Below are 27,204 nucleotides of genomic sequence, written 5' to 3'. Positions count from 1 at the left end.
ATGTGTGTTTCTTGTAGGCAACTTATAATTGGGTCTTGCTTTTTAATCCAAACTGACAATCTGCCCTGCGGTGTTTAGAGCACTTATTTTGGTATGACTGTTCATATGGTTAAGTTTAAGAGTTTATCATTTTGATATTTGCTTTTTATTTATCCCATCTGTCCTTTGTTCCTCTTTTCATCTTTTTCTATCTTCTTTCGAGTTAAGTATCTTTATGATTTCACTTTATCTCCTTTGGTGGTTTATTAACTATAACTCTGTGTCTACACACACTGTTTATTTCTTCACTTTTCATGCAATCTTAAACTCACATTTATCTTCTCTAGTTTCTGGTCCAACATCTCCCAACACACACACACACATACACACGAACATATGCACTTGCTAGGATCTCCAGTGAGCTTCACACTACTAAATCCTATGGTATCAGTCCTTATCATATTTGACTTTTCAGTAACATTTCAGTTTACCCATTGTCCTGAATTACTCTTTTCTTGGTTCCATGAAATCACACTCTCCAGATCATCTTAGGTTTTTTGGCCACAAACTCTCAATCATTTGCAACTTTACTTCTATCCAACCTATAATCTCAAGGGTTCCTAGGGCTCAATCTTAGCCCCTTTCTGTCTTGCTCAGCATCTTAAAAACATGGTCCTCAAGAATTAGGAAGTAGTTCAAAGGCATTTTCAGATAAAAAAGTAATGAAAGAAATTTGTTCACATATAGTTTGCAAAGTTGAAACATAAGATTAGTCATGATTTTTGCACAAATCCTTTGATTTTAAAGTTACCTACTCACTTTAATATCTCATTATGCTCAGTCTGCATTAATCAGTTCATGTCAGCTAGTGTTCAGCAAATATGACAGTATAAAACCAAGTAAACTTTCCATAATTTTCAAACAAAGCCTCAAGCCTCAAATCAATTTGTTTTGATAAGGAAAGATAAGAGACTAAGACTAAAGAGGCGTTACGCAGCTAAAACAGGAAAATATCTTGACATTGCTAAGAAGCTGTTGATCCAAATTTAATGCCCAATTTAATTACTATGACCAAAAAAAAAAAAAAACAAGCTATTGATAAAATTTCTTTATTAAACGACTCTGTTGGAAGTCATATCTTATCAATGACATGTGGTATAAAAGAGCAGTTATTATCACTTGGGTGTTTCAACATTTATTTAGCTTTTAAAAGTGAACAAACTACTTGTGAGAAAACAGGAATCCGTTCTTACAGTATATATAGTATGTAATAGGGTAGAAATACTCAACGTCTCTGCTTATTGGCTGAGGCTCAGAGTACAAAGGGAGTGGGTTTTCACTTAGGCAACGGTACTTCTGTGAGCTGTGATGTAGTTTGAAAGAGGTGCAATCCATTCAAAACTGACAGAGCACGAGCTATACAAACAGCAAGGAGAGGTGCTGCTGGTTTGCAAAGAGATGTTTTCAACATACACGGCAGTTAGAAGGCAAGAGTACGCGCCCTGACTGTAACTGAGCATTGAAGGAGATAGTGAAGATGGGACACCAGCAAATCTCGACGACTCTGAGTACACGTTCTCGGATGCTGAGGACAGAAACAGTGCTTGTTTGCAAGATTACTTTTCCCACCCAAGTTCCCTGGCTGCCAAGGACAAAAGTACTGACAAGACTTCCTGAAAGGAGGTGTGAGATAAAAACATTTCTTCATGACGCTGATAATACCAACAGTCATTCTTGATTTCCAGAAGTGATGGCTAAAATACAATCAGCATCTCAAATAACCTGAACCCACTGCTTCAAAATACTGCACATGTTAATGCTGAGAATAAGATGCCAGATTTCTCAAGCGGTTCAATTACTAGGCTGTGATTCCTTCTCAGAACCTGATGGTTTTCTTTACTTAGCAGAGAGTGAGACTGGCTTTATTATTATCATATATAAAGAACACAGAAAACATGAACAGATACTTTCCAGAGACTGAAGTAGTCAAAGAATCCACATGCTCCCATCTTTCAAACATTCAGGCTGGTTGAAACATCTGCTCCTACAGTTACTTAATATTATAAGTGTGTGAATCTGGCAACTGACAGGGCACTAGGAATGCTAGGAATGGTCTTCCTAAAATTTCTCAAGTCTGTGTTTTATCTCGGTGTTTCAAAGCATCTGACACGGCCAGCAAACACTACATGCAAACCTTGAAAAGGTATAATAACAGCTTGGGATTTCCTAATTTAATAGAAATATGGGGTAAATACTAAAAGTGCCAGGGTGTAACCTACATCTCAAACTATCAAGTTAGAAACTTTGTAAGAGGCTGCAAAAATACCATCCTTTTAACAATAAAGGCATTATTTGATGTTAAAATACTGCTTTATTGTTTAAATTTGGTGATCTGCATGGGTGCTGAAAATCTGAGAAACACTATCTGAGGGATCCCACTTCCTCCCATGATTTTCAGACCATCTATCTATACAGGCTGAGGTCAAAATTTCCAGTCCAGCCTTCTCCTCCGAGCTCAACTCATTTATCCAACTGCGCCTTCAACCTTAGAGGCACCATTAAACCTATCACAGTCCCCAAACCAAGCTCCTGGTCCCTTGCACATCTCCCCTTCTCCCAATTTCCCCACCTCAGTGAAAACTGCTCCTTCTTCCTGGAAACCCACCTGCATCATTCAAAGTGCAGCCTGGGTGGGCCCCTCTTCTCTCTTCCCCCGCTGAGTCCAAATCACCTTCACCTCCACCCTGGACTACCCTGTAGCTTCCCAAGTGTCTTTCAGCAGCCTTTCTTCGGTCCCCCGTATATGTTTTCAATTGCTGCTGGAACAAATCAGCACAACCTTAGTGGCCTGAAACAACACAATTTCTTATCTTACAGGTTTGCTGCAGTCTGACATGGGACTCACTGGGCTAAAATTAAGGTGAGCTTGACTCCTGCCCAGAGGCTGTCAAGGGGGATCTATTCCCTTGGCTTTTCCAGCTTCTAGAAGCCCCCCCACTTTCCTTGCTTGGCAGCCCCCTTACTTCTTCTCCAAAGCCAGCCACACTGACCCTCTGTGACTATTCTTCCAAGGCCACATCTCCGTCTGACTTCTGTCTCCATCTTCTACTTTTACGGACCCTTGTGATTGCACTGGGTCCACCTGGACGATCCAAGATAATCTCCCCATCACTAGCCAGCTCATCAGCAACCTTAACTCTCCTTTGCTCTGTAACCTTCACAGTTTCTGGCGACTAGGATGTGGCTATCTTCGGGAGGCCACTCACCTCTCGCACTCCAATACATAGCTCATTTTCCACACAACAGCCAGAATGATCTTTTCAAAAACACAAACGTGTTCATGTCACTTCCTCCATAAAACCCTTCAACGGCCCCACACTGCTCCAAGGATAAAGTTCACATCCTAAACATGTGCCATGAAGCCACACATGCCCGAACTACTGGCCTGACTCCTGGTTCACGGCGTTCCAGCCACACACAGCTTCTCTCGCAAGCTCCTTTCTGCCTCAGGGCCTTTGCTCATGCTATTTCTGCTGTCTGAACAGCCCTCCCCACCTCCCACCAACCTTTACCTGGCCAACTCTTGCTCAATCCTTCAGATCTCTGTAAAGGTAACTTTCACAGGGTGGCCTGACCTGAGCACCTGGTCCGGCACTAGCTCCTCCTGGTATGCACTTCAGTGGACTCTTTCTTTCAGAGCTTCTACGACAACTGGAGCTCAATGTTATTGCGTTATTGGCTTAATGTCTGCCTCCTTGCAACAGACTGCAAACCCATGAGGGCTGGGGCCAACTCTGTTCTGCTCACTGCTGTACATCCTGGGACTGAGAACTGACGGTAGCAGCTAAATAAATGAGTGCCGTCAACGATATTTCCAGAGCAGATCTAACTCCTAGAGGGGGAGCTGCATGAGCCAGAGACCTCAGCATCCTGCTGGAGCATCAGGCCATCTCACCCCATCCCTTCAGACCCCTACCACAACCACACATCTCCAGCCTGTGTCCCAAACTCTGTGTTTTCCCCTGATGCCTTGTGCCATTTCTGCTGTGTCAACTCCGGTAAGGCCACATGACTGCTCTCTGGCTCATGGGCTGTACCACCAAAAAGTTTTAAACACATGGCAGTTGGTGTCACAAAAACATCACAGTTTTTGCAGCTCAGGAAGCCTTCCCTTGGCTCTGAGCCCCTGGGACTCTCCCCACATGTTCTTTCCTACTCAATTTTTTTTTTTTTTTAATTTCTTTTGACAGCACCTGTGGCATGTGGAAGTTCCCAAGCCAGGGATCTCACCTGTACCACAGCAGTGACAATGGTGGATCCTTAACCCACTGAGCCACTAGGAAACTGCCCTATTCACTTTAAATCCTATATCCTGAGTTAGACTAGAAAGGGTTTATGATCTGGAGCCTGAAAGTTCTGGGTTTAAATCTGGCTGAGTCCTTGTTCAGAAAGGGCACCGAAATTTGAGCCTCACATCATCCCTAAAAAAGAGGACAATAATTTACTCATGCCACCCTCACCGAGGTGCTGGAGGGCCCGGTACAGGCATTCTCTATTTAGAACTGTCCCCAGCCACCAAACACAGGCATGTAACAGACCTAAACCCAGCTAAACCCAGTGCTAGAACAATTACGAAGAACGCCAAGAAGATAAAACCATCAGATCTGAACCCCTCTGTGTGTGTGCTGATTCAAGGAACATCTTCACAGACACCATTTTCTCTAGAACTTTCACTGCCAGGAACACATCCCACCTCCGTCCTCTTCCAGCCCGAGGCTATGTCTATAAACACACTGCCTACTCAGGACGAGGTCTCTGCAGATGTCAGCTGCCCGCCCCCCTTCCCCCATGCAGCCCTGCATGCTCAGTCTCTGAGATGCCCTTACTGAGACTTGACCATCCGACAAGCACTTTCTCCATGTAACGCCTCCATCCAGGCTGTACTGGCCATTGTCTCTCACTCTCCTGGACTTCGGTCATTTTGCTTTCTCTGCCCTCCCTGTAAGACCACTTCTGTAGCTCCAATACCTAGCTCAAGGGTAACTTTCTTCAATAAACCTTCCTGGTCCCCCAGATACTTCTGGTAATACTATCACCAGCTAAACCATATCTCCAGGCCCTTGAGAGGCAGGATCTGACTTGGTTCAGCTTGCAATCCCCTCCCGAGCATGTGGAATGGTATTTTATAGGTACTAGATGCTTATTCAGTATTCGCTGACCGACAGAGTGAAATAATGACTCAAGGACTTATGGAGTTGGGTTTAGACAGATAAACTCTGCACCATGGGAGGGGAGGGCCAGTACAGGTGTCCGTCACCCAGCTCAGAAAAGGGGTTGGGACTAAAGACGTACATCGGGCAGGCATTGTCACTAGAGAGGTAGCTGAAGCTGGGGGCTCACCAAAAAATGATGGGCTGAGAGGAGAAAAAGGTTCAGATGGAGCATTTCTGGGGGAGAAGGCAGTGCAGCTAAATGAAAATTATGATTCCAGAATAAATCTTAGAAAGGAGAAGAAACCCGAAGGAGTACGGTCCAAAAGAGAGAGCTGGAGAAACACCTCTAAGGATGCTGATGTTGTAGACAGAAGAGGTGGAAGGTGTACAGGCGGCTGCTGTGTGTGGGGACTGGCAAGTCCTTGGTGTCTCCTAGCAAGTCAGGAGCTGGGGCGGAGGTGGGGCTGGGGAGCTGAGGTACGAGTAAGAATGACAGAAAGTAGAAGACCATTCTCTCAAGAAGCTGGACAGAGAAAGGAGAGGATCGTGGTGCCCAGGGAGTCTGGAAAGAGTTGTGAATATAAAATAACAGAGAAAATGGTGGCTCGGCGTGTAAAGCACTGCACTGATAGACAAAAGTGACCACTGCTCTGGCCGAGTGGCAGGAAGAAGCAGCGTGGGCACAGGTGCTGCTGTAACTCTGTGGCCCTCCCACCCACAGGATCTTGGGAGACTCCCTGCTTCCTCACTCACCTAACTCACTAGATTGTTCTAATCATCCATGAAAAGACGTTGTGGAAGAGTTTACCGCTATCAAGGTTCTATCACTGGCATAGAAGACTCGTTATCTTAACAGGTGTGTCTGTCATTTTTCCTTTTCTCTCCTCAGAAAGAGGTGGAAACTCCCTCCTATGTAACACCGATCTTCGTCACCTAATTCCAGTAGGAGGGCTAAGACAACAGCAGAGACAGAAGAAGGCAGGGTAGCGTCGGGGTACAGAGTCAAGGCTGTGATGGCATCCCCTCCAACTCCTTCCTACCAATCTCCCCAACTCCCTAAACTGGGGACATTAGTCCAGGGCTACCTCCCCTGGTGGGTGGAGAACCATCAGCGTTCACACTGGAACTGAGTGTCCACTGCTCTGCCAGTCTGGTCTGTCAGCGGGGACCTTGTGCTGACCTCAAGGTGCCTAGCCAGAGAAAGGCTTGGGGAGAGTCAGCACTAACCTCATGACTGTCTTGAAAAATAAAACGAAATGGTGCCCTGAGATAAAGTTTATTTATAGCTCCTTGGTTATCTTGTTCTGGGTCTTTCCCCCTAAGGAAATGCTGCAAGTGCAGCGGTGTCTTTCCACATCAAGCCATGTCACAGAAACTTTTCACATGGAAGGGGCAGGCAGCTGCTTCTGAGCATGACCAGGGCCAAAGTCAGAGGAGTATTTCCTCAAAATACTTGTGACTGGAACACAGTACCAAACAGAAGCCATATGTGCAATAGGAGGTGTACTTGCAGATTACAGGTGGCAGCTCAAGGTTATGGATGCTACCAAAAAAACACACGAAGAACTTAGGCAGAAGTCTTCCATTAATGAGGTTCGCTATGGCCTTCCTCCTCAAAGCGGAATTTATCATATCACTCAACGGAAAGCAATGGTCAACAGTCATTTCAATTGGTGGGTAATACAAGAGTCATCTGTATTTATCTTTAGGATGCATGGTGGGCTTTTTTTTTTTTTTTTTTTAATCTTCCCAACTGTGCTTGGCTTAGGGAAACATTAAAATTAATTCTCATTCCACCAGCACGGCTGAAGAGATTATCCAGATGCCTCTTCTATTAAAAGAAACTAACAAATTACAAGAGGAAGCTCACGTGCAGAATGTCGACTGTGTTTCAAAAAAACAGAAACTGTCCTTATTGACAGCATTCATACCTTCACAGGAAGAATAACAGTATCAGTAAGAAAGAAGACACAATAGCATTAAGACATAGTAGAGGAGCTTAATAAGGGCCAAAGAAGAATGTGGGATTGTAGGTGGAAGGTTCACCCCTAAAGAAAGACAGCCTGCTCCATGGAAATCAAGCAAAATCATTAGGGGGATGGCAGAGAAAACTCAGCATTCCCTCCAAAGAAATGAGATAACTGCTATAACAAACCAAATATACAAGAGACTCATTAATGCTCTTATCATCCTTACAAGCACACAAGTGATCCAACAGCCAATGCAGACATAAGGTGATGGAGGAGAGGACTGAATAACAGGAGCAAAAGCCTCTCTCTAGTACTGATGCAATCACCTCTGTTAATTCAACGGATATTGACTGAGCACCTACTACATGCCAGGCTCTGTTCCCGAGTCTGAGGACACTGTAGTAAACAAAACAGACAAAAATGCCTGCCCACGTGGAGCTTATACTCTAGTGAAGTATTTAAGATATGTGACACTGGGCAAGACATGTCCTTGGGATGATGAAAGGGCTTGTTATGGAGAAATCAGAAAGAGAAGCACTGCCAATAAAAAGTGAATACACACACAAACACATATACACACATATACATACATATAATAATACAAAATGAAATTTACTAATGAAACTGATAGTGAAACTGAATATATAATCAGAGAGCACACTGTCACAATTTGAAATTATTTTTGCCAAAATCAAGCGCCAGTAGTTCCTTTCCTCTGATGTGGCTTTATATTAGAGGATTATATGTATGAACCAAAAAAAAAAAGTCTTAGTGACCACCACTGTTACACAGTGGCCTGGGATGGAACCAGCATATGTAACCAAAAAATCCAGACCAACAGACTAGTTTCTACTGGATAAAAACTTAAAAACAGAAGAGAATTTACTGATAAATCAATTTATCTGGAAATATATTCCAGGAATGGGGGGGGGGGAAGTGCTGATTACATCAAATGAGTTACTGCAAATAAGAAAACAAGGTTATTCAAGTAAATTTAGGAAGTTTTCTCAGTACATGGGGTAGTGGCACATGTTAAAGCTAACAATTTGCTGATATGTGATTCTGCCATCTTTCCACTGAATTCAAAGGCGTAAATAGCGTCCATTTGCCCTCTTACTAGGCGATTTCACCTCTAACAGGTTAATGGAATACTCTTGGCAAAGGAATTCCACTCTTTGCAGGCTGCATATGAAATAAATGAATGTATAAAAGCAAGGTAAACAAAAACAAGCGCAGGCACAATGCAAATACCGGAGGAAGACACAAGACTTGCAGTTGAAACATTCCAGGTCATCAGTTCTGTCCAGTGGAAAAAAAAAAATCTAAGAACCTCACCATCTAGAGACTTAGAACTCACACTCGGCCCACCTCAGTTTTCAATGGCTAGCCCCCGAGGAGGGAAAAGGAGCCAGCCCTGGCGGTTCCTCTGAGGCCCACTCAGGGCCCAGAGGGGCTAGTTCCCTCGCTTTAGATTGGGTTTGGGGGGTAGCTGGTGGGAACACCTGAGGCTAAGGAAGAGAAACAGGTTCAAAGGCAAAGTTGAAAAAGACGGTGGAGTGACGAGGGCGGAGAAACCGCAGCGAGTCAAAATCAATCACTGGGACAGAGCAGCCGCACGGCGCTGGGGACCCACCGGGCCGTCTCCACTGCCCGAGCCGCCAGGGCCGGGTTCTTCTCGCCCGGAAATTCAACAGCCGGCCGGCGCGGCCGTCGGGGTAGCGGGGGCAGTTCCCGGGAACCCCTCCCGCCCTCTCCCGTCAACCCCGCCCATCGGCCCGCCCAGTCCCGCCCGGCTACTCACCGGATTCGCTTCCCACATAACGGTGGCGAAATCGAGCGGAGAGAGCCTGGGGGAAGGGGCTGGCCACGGGGCCGGGGTGCTGGGTTTTTCCTGAGGGTCCCCGGGAGCGAAGGGACGGAGGGGCAACCTCCACACAGGCCTCCGTCTCCCTCTCCCTGTCACAAGCCGGCGTCTTCGGATCCCCTAACCTCTCGACTTCCGGCCAGAGCCTGCTAACCGGGGCCGGTCCCGCCCCGCCCCCGGAAGCTCACCCCGCCCCTGCCGCTCCCTTCCGGCCTGGAGCGAAGTGGGCGGGGCTTGCGAGGGTCTGGGGTTGTGGGCGGAGCTAAAGGGCTTCAGTCCAACCACAGTCCAGGGCTGCAATCCGCCTGCCATCTCCAAGTGATTCCCAAGCATCCCAGGCTGTAATTCTTCGATATTTCTTGATCACCGTATAGTGGGTGTAGCGGTAAGAGGCAGAGAGGTCTGGGAATGAGTAGCCTGTGGGACAGGCTTCACGATCTGTTTGCTCGTGCTCTGCAGGAGACGATAATAGGGTGTTGTGAAATCATTGGAGAAAGCTAGCACAGTATTTGGCATACAGTAAAAGCTCAATGAGTGGAGATTATTTGCCAGATACTGTGCTAGGCTCTGGAATGAACAAGAGTGACCCGTATGCAGTCCTCATGGAGCTTAGAGTCTAGAGGAAAAAAAATAAGAAGTAATTTAGATAACAGGATGCAAGGGTTCCCTGGTGACATAGCAGTTAAGGGTTCAGCGTTGTCATGACTATGGCTCAGGTTCCATCCCTGGCCCGGGAACTTGCACATGCTGCTTCTGTGGCCAAAAATAACCCCCCAAACAAAACAAAAAAACAAGAATTCAAGCAAAAAGGTACAGGATGGTTTATAGGTAATATGGCAAGTACAGGGTTCTTTGAGAGCATGCTTACCTAGGTAGCACAGAGGGCTGCCTCCCCCCCCCCCCCCCCCCGGTTCCCCCATCCCAAGTTTCAAGCTAAAACGTCTTGGCTGTCCTCCTATTGAACTTATCTGAGTAAAGAGAGCTAGCTACAAGAGGGGAAGAATTTCCTAGGCAAAGAAGTACCATCTACCCATGAGAAATTAAAAAGAGCTAGTTTAAGATCCTTCTTAGCTTTTCTATACCTCCACACATTAAAAAAAAAAAATTTTATTTGATCAAAGAATACCTGCATTTTTAGAGCCTGATTTTTTCACTTACTGTGATATAGATATCCTTCATGCCAAAAAAGTATAATAAATCTATTTCAAAGTAGTGGGGAAAGGATGGATTATTCAATAAGCAACTGGTTAGTCATTTGGCAAAAAGTAAAGTGGAAAAAAAAAAGGTAAAGATCCCTATCTCGATCCATTTACCAGAATAAATTTAGTGATTGTAAATTTATACACTATTCTTGAGTGTAGTTTGGCAATATGAAACAAAATTTCAAATTTCCATTTCTAGGAACTAATGTCAAGGAGGCAAATGGGACAACTGCACAGAAAATGTCTATACAAGAATATTTATTGCTACTTTTTTGGAATGGTGAAAAAATTGAAAACTACTTAAATATCTATCACAATGGATTATTTCAAATGCATATGTGTGTAACATTCATACAAGCTATGGAATGCTATGTGCATTTATCTTGTAGCCTACCACACTGAAAAGGTCTTCTTAGTTTTAAAAGCTTGTCAGCTGACCTCTCTGAATTTCTGTTAACAATCACATTACCCACAGTAATGCATTTTTCACTCTTCCTATTGCATTGGCCAAAACTTCAGAAAATATTTGAAAAACACTGGATAAGAAAATGGGCATTTGGTACGACAAGAATTTGCTCTTAGTCGGTGCTAGGTAGTCTTCAAACACACTATCATCTTTAAAGAGATTTCTTTCTATTTCTATTTTACTATAAGCTTTTAATTGTCAAAGGATGTTAAATTCCTAAACTATCCCAAGCTCTATCACTATATTCCTTTTGTATTCTGACTCATTAATATAATGAACTATTCTCATAGATTTTCTAATGTTCAACCCATCCTTATCTTCTTGAAAGAAAGCCTGCTCGGTCCCATATTTGTTATTCTTTGAATAAACTGCTGGGTTCCATTTGTTAATCTTTTATTTAGGAATAAAATTTACAGTTAATGAAATGGTCCATTGTTACTGGGTGTTTTGGTAGCTGTCTTTAACAAGTTTTGCAAAGTGAATAGTAGCAATTTAAATAATTTAGGACTTAGCTCTTCCTTGAAGGTAAAGTGGATTTTTCCTAAGCGAGTTTAGCTGGAAAGATTAGGGGCAGTTTCCCTACCTTTTGTGGGGTTGGAGCTATACTTCCTTTCCTTGAAGCCTTGGGGTTCCCTGAGCTGGTGGACAGAGCGAGGTGGAGAGAACCCGGTAATTTGGATATGTAGTGGGTGGACGCGTTTTTAAAATGTACTGCTGTATCCCAAATGAAGAAGAAGAGAACACATTTCATAAATTGCAAATAGCTGTGCCACCTTTAGTCATCGTCTTTTTTCTTATTCTTCTGGATTTATGACCACCATTAGAGAGCAAGCGTGGGAAGGGACTTTAGATTCATTTAGTCCTGGGGTCACAAACTGAGAGTTTACCCAGCTTTAGCACACATGAATAGGTTTACAATTTTGATGAGTGGCCACCATTTTAAAAGAGGGAAAAGTCACATTAAATAATGTGGCTCTCCAAAGTCCCTTACCCCATGCCAACAACTGGTCAAATGATCCTCCTACGCCAACAACTGGTCAGACTGACCCTTGGGGCTGGGAGTGGGCTCTCAGGTTTACCTGAGTTACCAGACCAATATCTCTTATCTCGTTTAAATGACCTCTTTGGACCCCTGGGTGTTTGGGCTTGTGACTGACAATAACCTACCTCTTACTTTGCTGAGGAAATGGAACGGATCCAGGACCCTCTAGAATGTCTCCCAGAAAACATCATGCACTTTCCAATAACTTTTTGAGGAGGGCTCAGTCCTTGGGCTCAGCCTTTCAATAGATGAGTCTCTGTGACCCTGTCTGGCGCTGGGACAGCCTCCCTCTGCATCATCCTTCCGGGCCAAGTGCCACAGTCATAGAAACTATGCCCCCTGACCACAGTCACTAGTTTCCTCAGAAAAAGCCAGACAGATAGAAAACATTTTGCCATATCTTTCTGGTTTGCCATGTGTGCTCTGGGTGGAGATGCTTAAACCAGGCTAAACCCAGCCCAGGGATCCCAAGACTGCAGCCTCCCTCCCACCTGGCTGAATGTCAGGAGAGCTGAGAGGACATGCCCGAGGGGGAAGAGGGAGCAGAGGAGACCTATCTCTGGGAAGAATGAAATTAATCCGATGGAGAAAACAAGTAGATGATGAGAATGGCAAGGTCGATAGGGGGAGGGGAAAAAAAAGCAATCTCACCTAAGACCGCAGAGAGAAAAGAGCACCAAGCAACTGGTGAGTTGCAGGATAAGAGTATTATCTAATATTTGAATGTGATTTCAGAATTGTTTTTATCGGGCCATGTGGAGAGCCAGAGCTGGGGGAGGGGAGCAAGGAAGGCATGTGAGAGATGGGCTGGATTTGACAGAAAGGGGAGGAAGGAGACAGACGGGGAGAAGGGGCGCAAAGGAGAGACGAGGGGCCGCAAGAGGGTCCAGGAGCGAGGGAGAAAAAGCTGCATTTGTGCCCATCGGCCCTGAATATAAAGACCCAGCCTCAGTCTGAAAAGGAGCCAACAATGAGGCAACCCCGAATCAACCCTGCCCTGGGAGTCTGACCGTGAACAACCCCAGCAGGAATTCAGAGGTGAAATTAGCAGAGGAAACACTGGCGGAAGCCGAGATAAGCATCCCTGGGAAGGAATTTTTTTTTTTCCCCAAAAAATCAAAATGAATCCTGTAAATCTTCCTAATTAGGAAACATGACAGGGAATTAGAGTCAACCGAAGGGGTAGGGGGGAATGAAGTGCTAAATAATTCACTGGCACTAAATGGAAAGACTCTCTTGAAAATACTCCTGATGATTAGTCTTTGCTGACGGGGGAAGTGGTGGAGGCTCCGTGAGGGCCATCAGCATGCAGCTCACAGCAGCAGTCCAAAGCAGCAGCTGAGATGTGTGGCCATCTAATTAGAGGATGGAGGATTCTGAAAAGGCTCTGGGGCTGTGACATTCCTGGCTGGGCCTTTCCTTCCAGGAATGTCACTTTAGGGTTTTGGTCATCACATTGTTTTGGGTTTTTTTTGTTTGCCTTTTTTTTTTTTTTTTTTTTAAAGGTTGAAATAGGAATGATCTGGAAAGAGACAACAGAAATGACTTAGTAAAGAGTGTGAGCCGCTCTGAGGTTAAAAGCAGGAAGCAGGAAAACACGTCCATAAGAAATCATGTTTTAAATTAGGAGAGAGAGCAGTATAGACAAGCCTTGAGTGGTGGAAAGGGCAGTAGGAGGGTGTCCTCCCTGCTCTCAGGTCACTGCAGACCTGGCGACTTTCACCTGTTCCTAAGGGTCACAGCCAGAGAGGTCACAAAACTACCGTAGATCATCTAATATGACTTGCTCTTCAATTCTTCATTCAGCAAATATCAAGCAAGCACCCACCATGTTCCAGACACTGTCACCAGCCTCTTAGGATACATCAGTGAACAAAATAGAGGAAAATCCTTTGTGGGGAGGGCAGGGGCAGGCTTTAGAGAGGCAGGCTCAGGGCTGGGGGTGTGGGGATGGACACTGATAACTGCATGTAATAAATAAGGACATTGTATGGTGTGCTGTAAGAGAATAAGAGCTATCAAAAAAGGAGTTCCCAGAGTGGTGCAGTGGAAACGAATCCGACTAGGAACCATGAGGTTGCGGGTTCGATCCCTGGCCTCACTCAGTGGGTTAAAGATCCAGTGTTGCTGTGAGCTGTGGTGTGGTTTGCAGACCCACCATCCTCTCCCTGGCCCTTTGCTCTCTTCCTCATCAACTCAAGAACTGCTCTCTCCTGCATGTTCATCACTGGGGGCTGTTGCTTCTGCCTAGAAAATTAAGCAAATACCCGTGGATAGGGCTTCCATTCAGTTTGGGAGGGGGAATGGGGGAGCAGTGAAGGGGTGTTTCTGAGGATTAATAATGCCCTACAGATCATGAGGAGGCAGGACAGAACATAAATTTCATATTAAAACTAGATATCAGTGTCCTCTTGTGGTGCAGCAGATTAAAGATCCTGTGTTGTCCCTGCAGCTCCTCAGGTCACTGCTCTGGCACAGGTTCCATCCCGGGCCGAGGAACCTCCACAGGTTTCAGGTGCAGCCAAAAAAGAACCCCAAACAAAAAAACAAATAAACAAAATAGACATCACCTTTCCTTCTGCTCCAACAGATGCTGTGCAGAGATGTGTGTTTGTAGGTGTTCATGCAGGACAAAGAAACTTTATGCCAAAAAGCATTGAACTGTGCAATTTAAATGGAGGAACTGGGAATTCCCGTCATGGCTCAGTGGTTAACGAGCCCGACTAGTATTCAGGAGGACGCAGGTTTGATCCCTGGCCTTGCTCAGTGGGTTAAGGATCTGATGTTGCTGTGGCTGTGGTATAGGCTGGCAGCTACAGCTCCAATTCAACCCCTAGCCTGGGAACCTCCATATGCCGGGGATGTGGCCCTAAAAAACAAAACAAAACAAAACAAAACAAAACAAAACAAAAGGAGGAACTGGATGGTCTGTGAATTATATCTCAATAAGGCTGTTAATTTTTAAAAAAATAGGATCTTGGCTTTCCCCTCCCTGGTTTACCCTCCTCCTGGTCTCTATCCTCAGGAGGCCAGAACCAGGCTCAGAAAGAGGTTCATCATCCCTCAACCCCAGGCACCAAAGTTACCACTTTGTTTTGACTCCGAGGCTTACAGCCTTGTGCCAAGCAATGTGCACAGCTCGTTCCCATTATACCTTCAGTTACCAGGTTTTCTTACAAGAGAAAAAAAAAAGAAAGAAAGAGATCTAACATTTTTATGTTAAAATAAACACATTCATATTATGGAGTAGAAGGCAATTTTCACATACATGAAGGTTGGAAGCAGTTTCTTGCTGGTGCCTGGCTGCTCCCAGCTGGGGTGGGGAGGCACCCTACCACCTGCTGCTGTGAGACCCGACATGTGAATGTTTAGAACCATCAGGAGACGCAGGAGTTGACCCAAGTTCCAGTTCAAACGAGCCGAGTGATATTAAGCCAGTTACATCCCTTTAGGAGGCTCTGTTTCTCATCTAAAAGAGGAGGTAAGCGGGCCAGGTCGTCTCTAAGGTGGCTTCCAGCTCTCAGAGTCCATGATCTGATGTCGTAGCAGATAAATCAGAAGCTGGGCTCAAATGTATCAGCCAAGAGACACAGGAAGCAAAAGATACACACTGTGCCTTTGAGGAACTTTTCATTTACTGGAGGAGACTAAGAAGAGATCCACATGTAAGACGTCACAGAGACATAACGTAAATGCACAGACCATCCAAAGACGTCCAGAGACAGGAAGCCACTGAGAATAAGGAGCGATCAGATCTCAGTCCAGATCACCTTGCTCTGCCTCACCTGTGCACCTAAAGTGACAAGGAGGCTCTTACCCTGCTGACTCCCGCCTCCCATGGGCCAGGTCCATGGACTTGGCCCACCCTGTCTGTCTTGTGGATGGCCTCAAATCACAGAACCAGACAGTCCCAGGCAGAAAATCGATCTTTCCATCATCCGATCCAAACCCTTCCATCTCTGTTTAGCATTTGGGAGGATGCTGGTCTCGTGTTTATATTTTTATTTGATAGGCTATCCTTAACGTTATCCTTGGCCCTGAATAATCATGAAACCAGAACAGGAATGCACATAATATCCTTCTCTTGAAAGCCCAATGGGTTAAATGAAATGGTTTAAGACAAGGCTATCGTTGGCATAGAATTGAAAAAGACCTGTCTGGCAACCACTTCTCAAGAATCAGTGCCTTGGGAGTTTCAGTAGTGGCTCAGCGGGTTAAGTGTCTGCGAAGATGTAGGTTTGATTCCTGGCCTTGCGCAGTGGATTAAGGATCCAGCATTGCTGCAAGCTGCAGTGTAAGTTCCTGGCCGTGGTGTAGATTGCAGCTCTAGCACCGATTCAACCCCTAGCCTGGGAACTTCCAAAAGCCCCAGGTGTGGCAGTAAAATGAAAAAGAAAAAAAAAAGTATCAGTGCCTTGAAGATAACTAAGTTCTTACCTCCTTTGCAAGGTAATTGTGCATTTTCCTATCTTGTCTGATCCCACTCTGTGAGGCTGTTTCTGAGCATTTCTGCAAGTCTCCAGTCATGGGCCTTTGCATCGTCTTAACCTGCCCTGATTTCTAAAAAAATTGAAATGAAAAGGAAGTAGAGATGGGAAATCACTACAATTTATCCTCTTCAATTTGTTCAATTTCATTTTTCCCGGGAGCTCTGGGCTCCTGGACTAATGCTTGCTCTAGAGACTAGACTGCAAATGGACATCTCTGGGTAGGATCTTGGAGAAGGCCTGCCTGGATAATACAGGAAGAGTAAATATTTGGCCCCTCGAGGTCTCTTCCAATCCAAATATTCTGGAGTCCAGAAAGAAATGAGGATCTCTCTATCATAGATTGTTCAAAACTAAGTTTTTACTCTATAGACTGGGGGGAAAAAATGTGCCCATCGCCTCACTAGATGGCGCTGGCAGACAGGCAAGAACAGCTCTGATTAAAAAATGGGAACACAAACTTTCTAATAAACCAGAGAATTCCTTTGTTTCTGGATGAGCAAGATCGGCTTTGGCCATGCACATGGCAGAATAGCTTTCTGCAGTAGCAGTAACCTAACTGTACCGCTTTACCCTAAATCAACCAAATGGTCAGGACTGAATGAAAGTGGTATAGCAGGTGGTTAGGGGGAGAAGCATTAATAAAGAACTATAGACCTCTGAACTAGGTAGCACCCAAAACAGAGATAAGAGGTCTCTGTGCACGACGATCAAAGGTGGTAAGCTTGAGATTCTCATTCTGATATGAATGGGTGTTCGCCGTGAGATGAGGCTGATGTGAATTCAGGCAGCTTCCAATTAAATTAAGAACTACAGAAGGAACTCTCCTACTTCCTGACAAACTGCATTGCTTTAACAAATGTGGATCCGTTCGAGGGCTATTGCAAGAAAAGTTCACTATTTGATGAATAATTCACTATTTGAAGCATAACCACTAAGCAAGTTCTGATAAGTGAGCACCTAGGCGGGATCAGGATTTTGCACTGGAAAAGGAGCGTCTGTGGCCTCTGTCTCCTCTCTCCTCCTGCACGACTCTCTTCCACATTAACGAGGGCTCGTTCAGGCTGTTTCAACTCTCAAGGTAGCAGCAAAACTACCACAGAGAGAAGCGGCAGGTTATATGTCCAGGCAGTTCCAATAGTTAGAAAGTTCATCCTCCGATGGAACCAAAGCATGGCCCTTTATAACTTCCACTCACAGACCCCCGTTCTGCCTTTTAGAGGGACACAGAATAAACTGCCTTTTTCATATGACTTCTCCTTGAATATGGGAGGGTTCAGGCCTTCTCAACCAAAAATAGTATCCGTTTCTTCCCCCATTCTTCATAAAACGTGGTTTTTGCAGCTACCTTTCCAGGATTTATCTAAAATATCTTCTGATCACCTAGCCAATAGCCTAGGCAGCCATGAGCTGCCTTGATTGAAACACTATGCATCTATGACGACAGCCAAAATGTGGTTAACTCTCGTCACCGTTTTCTCTCTGGAGCCAGTGGGCAACTAAAACTCCCAGGTCCTTCCGAGGATGTGGTGGCTCCCATCCGTCCCATCCTTGTCTATGCAATTGATTTTTAGAATTAAAACTCAGGTGTCAAGCTCCGTGACAAAGTGTGGATGTCAGCTCATAGCTGTGATCTGTCAAAATTACACACGCTCGTTTGATTCCGATGCTGGTGCCAGGCCTCCCCAGCCTCAAAATTGCGTCCCTCCTCTCCGGAGGCAAAATGACTCATCTTAAACCGTCACTTTCTTCATTTCTAAAATGGAGAGAACACGACCGCCCCCCCCCCCCCCCGCCTCCCAGGATGGTATGATTTAAAGGTGATCATTTCATGGAAAAAGTATGCATTGGCCACCACGCACAGAACACAGCCAGTGCTCAGGGCGTGTTTGTTGCTCTCAGTGATCCCATCCTCCCCTTCTCATAGGAGTCCTGCTCCCTCGTTCAAGTCCTCTGGAAATCTGATCGGCATCTCTGCGAAGGCACAGACAAAAATACTGCCAGGGAAGTTAAAGGGGGACCTCACGGCCCACCACCACAGCGTCTCTGCAGCCTATCTCTGCCCTAATCAGCAGTCGTTAGGTATAATTCGTACCCCGGCCCTGGCTGTTCCCACTGGCCGTGAGCCAGTTCACGTCCTCCCCACAAGGAGATTATGATGGATCTTGTCAAACGCCAGGCTGCAAGCAAGTATGGTTTTGACGCCGCTTCTTTCTCCCAGTCTAACGTCCCTATCAAAAAGGGAATAAATGAAGACATGTTTTGTTTTCTGAGATTTCGGGTTGGCTCTGAGTGATCTCTGCTTTTCTAAAGCCTTACAAAGAGTCTACTTAATAATCTGTTCAGGTGATGGGTTAAAGTGGTCAAATTGTGGGTTATTTCCTCCTTCGTTTCTAGTATTATAATAATGTTTGTAGCGTAAATAGCTTTTTAAAATTCTGTTCTAGAATTCTGCCAGGGATAATTGTCAAGCTGACTGGCTTATCGTTTTTATAATGTGCCCCTTTCCCCCTTTTTGAGAACCCGGACAACTTTGTTCTTCTCTTGTCTGTTAACCGTTCTGCCATTCTCTCTGCTTTTTCAAAGATTATTGACAATGGTTCTGGGAGTTCTTTGAGCAACCTGGGATGTGATTTGTCTAAGTCTGGAGATTTGAATTTATTAAGGGGGTGGGGGTGGGTTTGACAAAACTCCACACTGGTTTCTAGCCCTGGCTTTTCCCTTTATCAGCCGAGGGTGCATAGGCAGGTTTTGATTTTATTTCGGCTGAAGTTTCCCCATGTGGGAAATTAAGGCATTTGGACCAGATGAAGCTGAAGGCCCCTTCAAGGTCTGATGGTCTCTGTTCTATGTCTTGAGCAATCTAACGTTTTCTACTGTTCTCATTTGCCTTGGCTTTCAGTTTCCTCTCAGTAAAATTGGTTTGGAGTTCCTGTTGTGGCGCAGCAGAAACGAATCTGACTAGGAACCGAGAGGTTGTGGGTTTGATCCCTGGCCTCACTCAGTGGGTTAAGGATCTGGCGTTGCTGCGAGCTGTGGTGGAAGTCGCAGATGTGGCTTGGATCCCACGTTGCTGTGGCTGTGGTGTTTGGCAGGCAGCTGTAGCTCTGATTTGACCCCTAGCCTGGGAACCTCCATCTGCCATGGGTGCAGCACTTAAAAAAATAAAATAAATAAAATAAAATAAAATGGAGCTCCTATTGTGGCGCAGTGGTTAACAAACCCGACTAGGAACCATGAGGTTGCGGGTTCGATCCCTGGCCTTGCTCAGTGGGTTAAGGATCCGGCGTTGCTGTGAGCTGTGGTGTAGGTTGCAGATGTGGCTCGGATCTCGAGTTGCTGTGCCTCTGGTGAAGGCTAGCAGCTCCAGCTCCGATTCGACCCCTAGCCTGGGAACCTCCATATGCCATGGGTGTGGCCCTAGAAAATACAAAATAATAATAATAATAACAATAATAGTAAATAAATGAAATAAAATTTGTTCTATACTTTTTCTTTTGTTTTGTTTTGAGGATACATTTTGGTTTAGAGTCCAAACACCTTAATGTGACACTCAGAGCCGACATACCCGGGCCAACATTTTTTTTTTTTTTTTTTTGTCTTTTTTGTCTTTTGTCGTTGTTGTTGTTGTTGCTATCTCTTGGGCCGCTTCCGAGGCATATGGAGGTTCCCAGGCTAGGGGTTGAATCGGAGCTGTAGCCACCGGCCTACACCAGAGCCACAGCAACATGGGATCCGAGCCACATCTGCAACCTACACCACAGCTCACGGCAACGCCGGATCGTTAACCCACTGAGCAAGGGCAGGGACCGAACACGCAACCTCATGGTTCCTAGTCGGATTCGTTAACCACTGCGCCACGACGGGAACTCCCCGGGCCAACATTTTATCTCGCCTGTATCTCCTCCTCCCCGCCGGGTACCAGCCCATATCCCCCAGCGGATGAACACGCCAACTTTCCCATGGGTCTGCTCCTCTCCATCCTTTTGCAAAGTCACCTCCCTGGGGTGAACGGTTACTCCCAGCCACCTCTCTCCATCAGATTCCACGCCTCCTTTAAGGCCCAATTTAGTTAACTATTCTCTTCCTTCCCACCCCAGCCCCAAAGCGCTCCTTCCTCTAAATTTCCCACAAATTCCCTGCAGAGCATCTGGCCCTTTGTGGTGACAGTCTTGAGGCATTTGGGTGTGGATGTGTTGTTGAATTGTATAGTTATTGATTTACCTCTGTTGAGCACTGCCCAGGTTGCTCACTCAATAAACCCTAGTGGATGTTGAATGAATTCCAGGCTATTATCAGTTTTCCTGAATCAGAACATTCAGGTAATTACCCAAATCAGGGAAGTGACTTTTGCATCATAGGAATAATGAAAAGGTGAGTGTGAGTAGTTTAACGCTTGATATCTTAATATATTTTAAGACCAGGAAAGGACTCTAGTACACAACTGATAATGAAGCCAAAACTGGCTCACTACCCCCACCCCCCACCCTGCCCCAAGCTAGTGCAGATTAGGAATTGGAGAAAATTGCTTAACTTGCAAAATTACTAATGGGTTCAGAATCAGGTCTGGCTTACTGGTGCCTAGCTTAGCCCAGTCCAACATTCCCTACATTGGCCAATGCAGCCTAAAGCTTTGGGTTGGAGGCCAGGTTTATACTTTAGTAAATAGTATGGTTACATTTCTTAGTACGTATGCTACATCACACCAGCTGTACATCCTAGCAGACATGGATTGTGCAAATATGTCAGCATATAGAAAGGGAGGATTGGATCCCTATGCCCATCCCTGGGATATTTGTGAAATATTTGTTCACAGTAAGTTGTAAACTCTCATGAGTAATCCTAACAGAACGCTTCAGAATCACACCACTGTCTTTATATAAAAGGACTATAGTATTGGAGTTCCCCCTGTGGCTCAGCAGGTCAAGCAAGGATCTGGCGTTGTCACTGCAGCAGCTCAGGTTGCTGCTGCAGCAAGAGTTCGATCCATAGCCGGGGAACTTCCACATGCCGTGGGCACTATAAAAAAAAAAACACCCGTACTATAATTATGAGAAAAGACTTGTGATGAGATTGTAACAGAGGAAAAAATTGTCTCACCAAAAATGAGCTACTCACAAGCTCACAAATCATGTCAGACACACACACACTAGGCATCCACCACAGACTAGACATTGCTGCAGACATGGCGTTAGGGATGTGGAGATACAAAAAAGATACGCAGGGAGTTTCTGGGGTGGCTCAGCAGGTTAAGAACCTAACTTAGTGTCCGTGGGGATGAGAGTTCAATCCCTGGCCTCACTCAGTGGGTTAAGGATCTGGTGATGCTGCAAGCTATGGCGTAAGTTGCAGATGTGACTCGGATCTGGCATTGCTGTGGCTGCAGCAAAGGCCACAGCTGCAGCTCCAATGTGACTCCTGGCCCCAGGAACTTCCATATGCTATGGACGTGGCCCTAAAAAGGGGAGAAAAAAGATAAAGATCTTACTTATAAGAGGTTCACAGTCTTGGCCGGGGAGACCACCACATAAACAGATAACACGCATGATATAAGAAGAGCTATAAGGGTGATTTTTGAGGCTCTAGCCCAGAACATGGGAGGAAGCGAATATCTCTGTTCCTGCTGGGTATGTGCCCTGGGCAAACACCCTTCTCCCAGCTCCTGAGACCTCCCCACACATGGGGGGAGGGGGAGGGGGCGCAGCGGGGGGAGAGGCTGGCTGGCTTCTCTGGGGCTCACTACCTATGCCTTAGAGGGAGTCTTCCAACTCCAGGAGAAGGTCAGCAACTCAGAGGCCGCATTGCTCACTGTTACAATGAAAGCTGCAAACTCACAAGTCACTCCTCGCTTGTAAAGCAGTGTTTGTACAGCTCTTTCATTGCCCTGGTTGGGGGTGATAAGCACAAATTTCCCAGGCAAATAGAAGTAAAACCGGTGCTTAGTAAGCTCGTAATAAATGGGAGTGTTTATAACTGTTAAACATAATGATAACAGTGGAACTCTTTCCAGGAAAGCAAAAGTAAAAGTGTGTGAAGAAACAGCCCAGCCACATGCGATGTTCGATGTACCACCAGGCGTGGGAATATAAACTCCTGCCCCCCGGCTCCCTTTTATGTAACAATCACCCAGAAATCACACCACCTAAGCCACATCTCCTGTTCCCAAACAGCACTGTTTAACCTTGTCACTTTGAGCTGAGGAAGTACTTTTCCTGGGAAATCGTGTGCCTGGGAAGCCAGCCTTATCCCTCCCATGCTTGAACTCCTGACCCCCACTCCCCACCTCCACCCCTCATCTTTCCAGGCTGCAAATTCCAGGCCAGCGCATTGCCTGGACCCCTGGCTACAGCACAGTTTTCCCCCTTCCTCTCTAGCTTGGTCTCCAATGCCTGGGTAGGGAAGACTCCTTTCCTCCCCACTCCCTAGCCTTCCAGGGAGGAGGGTGAGTTCAGAAGAAGAGTTCAGAAGAGGAAGTCCTCCTTCTTCCTGAACAAAAGAAGATCAGGCTTTCCCGCATCTGGACCAGGCTGCTTTGCCAGGCTCTGAAAGTCTGCACAGCCGGCCTCCCACCAGCAGGGGGCTCTGTTCCTGCCTCCTTCCACCCACAGAGGTTCTGCTGAGGAATGGAAGCGGTCCGTGGTCCCCTGAAACTAGAGCATCATTGGTGCAGGAGGGAAAGAGATAGATTTCAAGATTTCCTCCCAGGGGGAAACCTGTCATCACCACGGGGGTGAAGGCAAGGCAGCCATGCCGCAAAAACGCTCCTTTAACACCGTCAGGGGTTCTCAAAGGTGCAGCAATACGCATTCAGCGGAACAGGTGAAGAAGGGGACCCCGTCTTCATTTATCAGCTCCTGGTCTTGGGCCCGTGAACGTCTCCGAGGCTCCTTTTCTGCATCTATAAAATAGGGACAGTAAATACCTACCTCCTTAATTTGTCATTATTAAAGCTGGCAATGCACGCCAAGCGCTGCCCCAGGACTGGCATATTTCAAGTACTCAGCAGTATCTGTTTTACTGTGTGAAAACCATTGTTACCTTAAGGGGACAGGTGATTTTTTTAAAACTTTATTTTCTGGACTTTAATGTTTTAATAAATTTATCAGTGCATAAATAAGTAAATACATGTATCTTTAAAACATAAGAAAAGTAGAAGTTCTTTCCAGAGTAAAAAATTCCACTGGGTGTTAACTTCCATTAGTAAGACCTTCTCTGGAGCCCCCTGGTGGCCTAGAGGTTAAGGATCCAGTGTTGTCACCACTGTGGCTTGAGTTCAGTCCCTGCACAGGGAACTTCTGCATGCTAAGGGTGCAGCCAAAAAATAAAAACAAAAAACCTTCTCTAAAAGCATAAGAGAAGTAAATTATAGGTAGGCATGAAGGTGTTCTGTTTTACCATGGCTGAAGGGTTCAACTCTGAGCCTCCATCAAGCCTTTGTAGGATGGTGCTAGAAGGCCATTTTGTGGACCGAAAGCACCATGTGTTATTATTCCTCATATGTTGCAGCACCCTGCCCTAAAGCACCATCCCCAAGAGGAAAGTTTCCCACTTCTCATGGTGAGGAGAACCGTGTTATAACGCCCGGCAGAGATACACGGTCGCATCCAGACTTAGAGGTAAGTGGGGAAATTAAGTAAAAAAAGACAATGGAGAATGCCACCCAAGACTGATACCTGCACGGTCGCACGTGAGCAGCGGAGGCTCCTGTCTGGGCCCATCTAGGGATTTGGGGCCGCAGTGCGTCTCCTTTCCCACTTCCATGTTGCTGTACAGTCTTGCCAAGAGACTCTGGGACAAGGGAAGAGTCTAGAAACATCCTGCCCCATGGAGCTGCCAGTTCAGCTTCAAGGAAGCCCAGACAGAAACACTCAGGGGTCCAAGTGGGCTTGACAACACGGCCCTCTCTGCCCTCCCACCCTGTCCTAGGGTCCCTTTCCCGAGGTCATCCTCCAACTTCCTTAAAATGCTTGTGTGTCTTTTCATATGTTTGTTTATGTCGTGGGAACACCTTTTCAACAGGTGTGACCTCACACCCACCCAGTGTGACCTCTCCACTTCTTTCTGTAATCGCATCTTAAAGCCCCTGCGACTGGTTCCTGCCTGACTTCCCCTGCTGGAGCTGTTCCCTGGAAAGCAGGTGACCTTCTTCTCTGTCTGGAGACTTTGAAGCCACCCCCCCCACCCCACCCCCACTGCATGGCCTCCCGAGGCTGGTGGCCCAGATGAGGGCTACTTCCTTCCTTCAGGCTGTCTGCTCCTTTGCAGGCAAAGCTGTCTCCTTTTCTTCCGGCAACAAAGTGGGTATGAAACCACAGACAGAGCAAGGGTGTTTTTCTGTCTTTGCTGCCTCTCCCACCCCAATGCACACATGCATACACAGAGACATACACACACGTGCGTGCACACAGCTCCCTAAGTAGACATGTCCTCGAGGCCCTACTCCTCTCTGCCCACCTCTTTCTCAGTGGGGTCCCCCAGTCCCAGGCTTTTGGCTCTGATGGCAGCTCCCGCTGTCTCCATTTCCTCGGGGACTCCTGGCTCTTCTGCTTCTCATGATTTCGTCTACCTCTTACCACCCTCTCTGTGGGTCTTTGGACCTGGCTCCAAGGTGACCCCGCATTCAGCCTGGTGACCACCCCTGGCTATGGCCATAAGCGTCCATTGCCCTGTGTACCAGCCTATCTGTGCCTGCCCTTATCCCATCACCAGAGATGAGCTGGCTGCACTCCACTCTGGGCCAATCCCGCCCCTCAAATTCACTCACTGTCCCAGCAATTCTCCCCTCCCCCATCTCCAGTTCTCCTCACTCCCCTGGATCTGCCCACCAGCGTTCAGACCTGCTCCCATCTTAGACAAACCCAGGGAACCTCCTCCAGCCCCACTTCCTCTTCCGCCACGGTCCCATTTCTCTCCTTCCCTTCATGGCAAAACTCCTTTAAACAGTTGTTTATACTCACAGTCTCAGATCTGTCTCCTCCCTTTCTCTCTGCTGAACTCTTTTGTTTTTTTTTTCTTGCTTCTTAGGGCCACACCTATGGCATATGGAGGTTCTCAGGCTAGGGGTCCAATCGGAGCTACAGCTGCTGGCTTACGCCACAGCTACAGCAACACGGGATCTGAGCCGCATCTGTGACCTACAACGCTGGATCCTTAACCCACTGAGCGAGGCCAGGGATCGAACCCACAACCTCATGGTTCCTAGTAGGATTTGTTTCTGCTGTGCCATGTCAGGAACTCCTGTTGAACTCATTCTAATCAAAATTTCAGAGCCCCCACCCTCGGGCTTCCTCCCACAGCTCCTACCCCCACCAGGGCTGTTCTTACCCAGATCACCAACCATCTCTCCACCGCACAGCCTACAGCCATTCTAAGTCCTCACCATACCGGACCCCAGGGCGGCCTTTGACGGAATTATCACCCCATTCTTCCTCAACTTTCATTCTGCTTTGGATTTTCTTTCTTTCCTCCTGACACACTTTTTCTGTCTGCTTGGCTGATTCCATCCTATTCCCTGATTCCCCATAGCAGAATGCCCAGGGCCCACTCCTTGAACCTGTCCCCTTTCCTAAATGCTCCGTGTTCCGTGGCCATCTCATGCACACTATGGCTTTAGGTATAATCAGTATGCTTATGATACCCTCATTTATAATTGCACATGTACCTGCCGGTTTCCTATTCTCTGCTTCCATTTCAATGTTTAATGGCCATCCGGATGTACTTACGACTAATTCCCAGTCTTGCGACCAAAACCCACGCTTGCCACAGCCTTCCCCATCTCAGCCAGTAGCCTCCTTCTGCTTGCTCAGGGGAGAATCTTAGGGACCTACCACCCTTCCTTTCTCCCTTCCTTCCTCCCTTCCTTTATTTTGCAAGGTTTATTGAAGGGTAGATGTTTTACAATGTTGTGTGAATTTCTGCTCTACAACAAAGTGATTCAGTTACACGTGTACACACATCCAATCTTTTTCAGAGTCTTTTCCCATGTAGATTATCACAGAATATTGGGTAGAGTTCCTTGATTCCTTGTGCTGTATAGCAGGTACCCGTGGGCCAGTCATTCCATATACCTCAATGTGCATATGCTGATCCCGGAAACATTTCTCACTAGTCTGGAGGCTAGAAGTCTGAGATCAGGGTGCCAGCATGGTTAGGTTCTAGCGTGGGGTCTCTTCCTGGCTTTCAGCCTTGTGGCTGTGTCTCTATATGGCAGAGAGTTCCTTTCTTTCTCCCTCCCTCCCGCTCTGTCTCTCCTCTCACACTCTACTTTGATTCTTCTGCAAATCCTATTGTCTTTACCTTCAAAATGTGTAAACAAGGGAGTTCTCTTGTAGCTCAACAGGTCAAGGATCTGGCATTGACACTGTAGCGGCTTGCATCAGTGGGAACTTCCATATGCCGCTGGCATGGTCCCCGACCCCCACCCCCCCAAAAAGACTGAAAGTGATGAAGTGACAAGTGCAGCTGGGAGAGGAGATTGTCTCCAGCCCAGCCCCACTCCTGGGCCAAATTCCAAAAAGCAGGTATGGAAAATGCCATGATGTAATTTAACATGTTTTTTTATGTGGTGTTCAGATCAATGAGAAAAGAGGAAAACGTAGTTCAGGAGAGCTCACTGTTGGCTCAGCAGATTAAGGATCTGGCATTGTCACTGCAGCTGCTCAGGTCACTGCTGTGGCTCAGGTTTGATCCCTGGCCTGGGAACTTTTGTATGCTGAAGGCACGAAGGAAGGAAGGAGGGGGAGAAAAGAAATCTCCAGGGGGGAAAAAAAAAAAAACGGGTAAACGCTATAACCACATCTCACCACTTCCAAAGCTACTTCCTAGACCAGGGCCATGTTAATGACGTCCTAACCAATTCCCCTGCTTCTATCCTTGTTGCCCTCGCTCTAGTCTACAGTTGCAGGCAGACCTCATTTTCTTGGGCTTTGCTTTACTGCCCTTCACAGATAGGGCATTTTTCACAAATTAAAGGTTTTGTGGC

General features: G+C 46.3%; 1 protein-coding gene across 3 annotated transcripts in view; it reads right to left on the bottom strand.

Moving 5' to 3' along the window:
- The window catches only part of PARP11 (poly(ADP-ribose) polymerase family member 11), a 40,148-nt gene extending 30,936 nt beyond the window's left edge, over window positions 1-9,212 (bottom strand). The window contains exon 1 of one of the 3 annotated variants that reach the window (XM_003126559.5): window positions 8,964-9,212. Coding sequence is in view for 1 of the 3 variants with exons in the window: in XM_013997828.2 (XP_013853282.1) it covers window positions 8,964-8,981 (18 nt within the window). In the remaining 2 variants the exon portion in view is untranslated. The remainder of the gene's footprint in view (window positions 1-8,963) is intronic. The other 2 variants (XM_013997828.2, XM_005664071.3) reach the window with 2 other exon arrangements.

Source organism: Sus scrofa, chromosome 5, assembly GCF_000003025.6.
Source record: "Sus scrofa isolate TJ Tabasco breed Duroc chromosome 5, Sscrofa11.1, whole genome shotgun sequence".
NCBI lineage: Eukaryota > Metazoa > Chordata > Mammalia > Artiodactyla > Suidae > Sus > Sus scrofa.
This window is presented reverse-complemented; position numbering and strand designations above follow the sequence as displayed.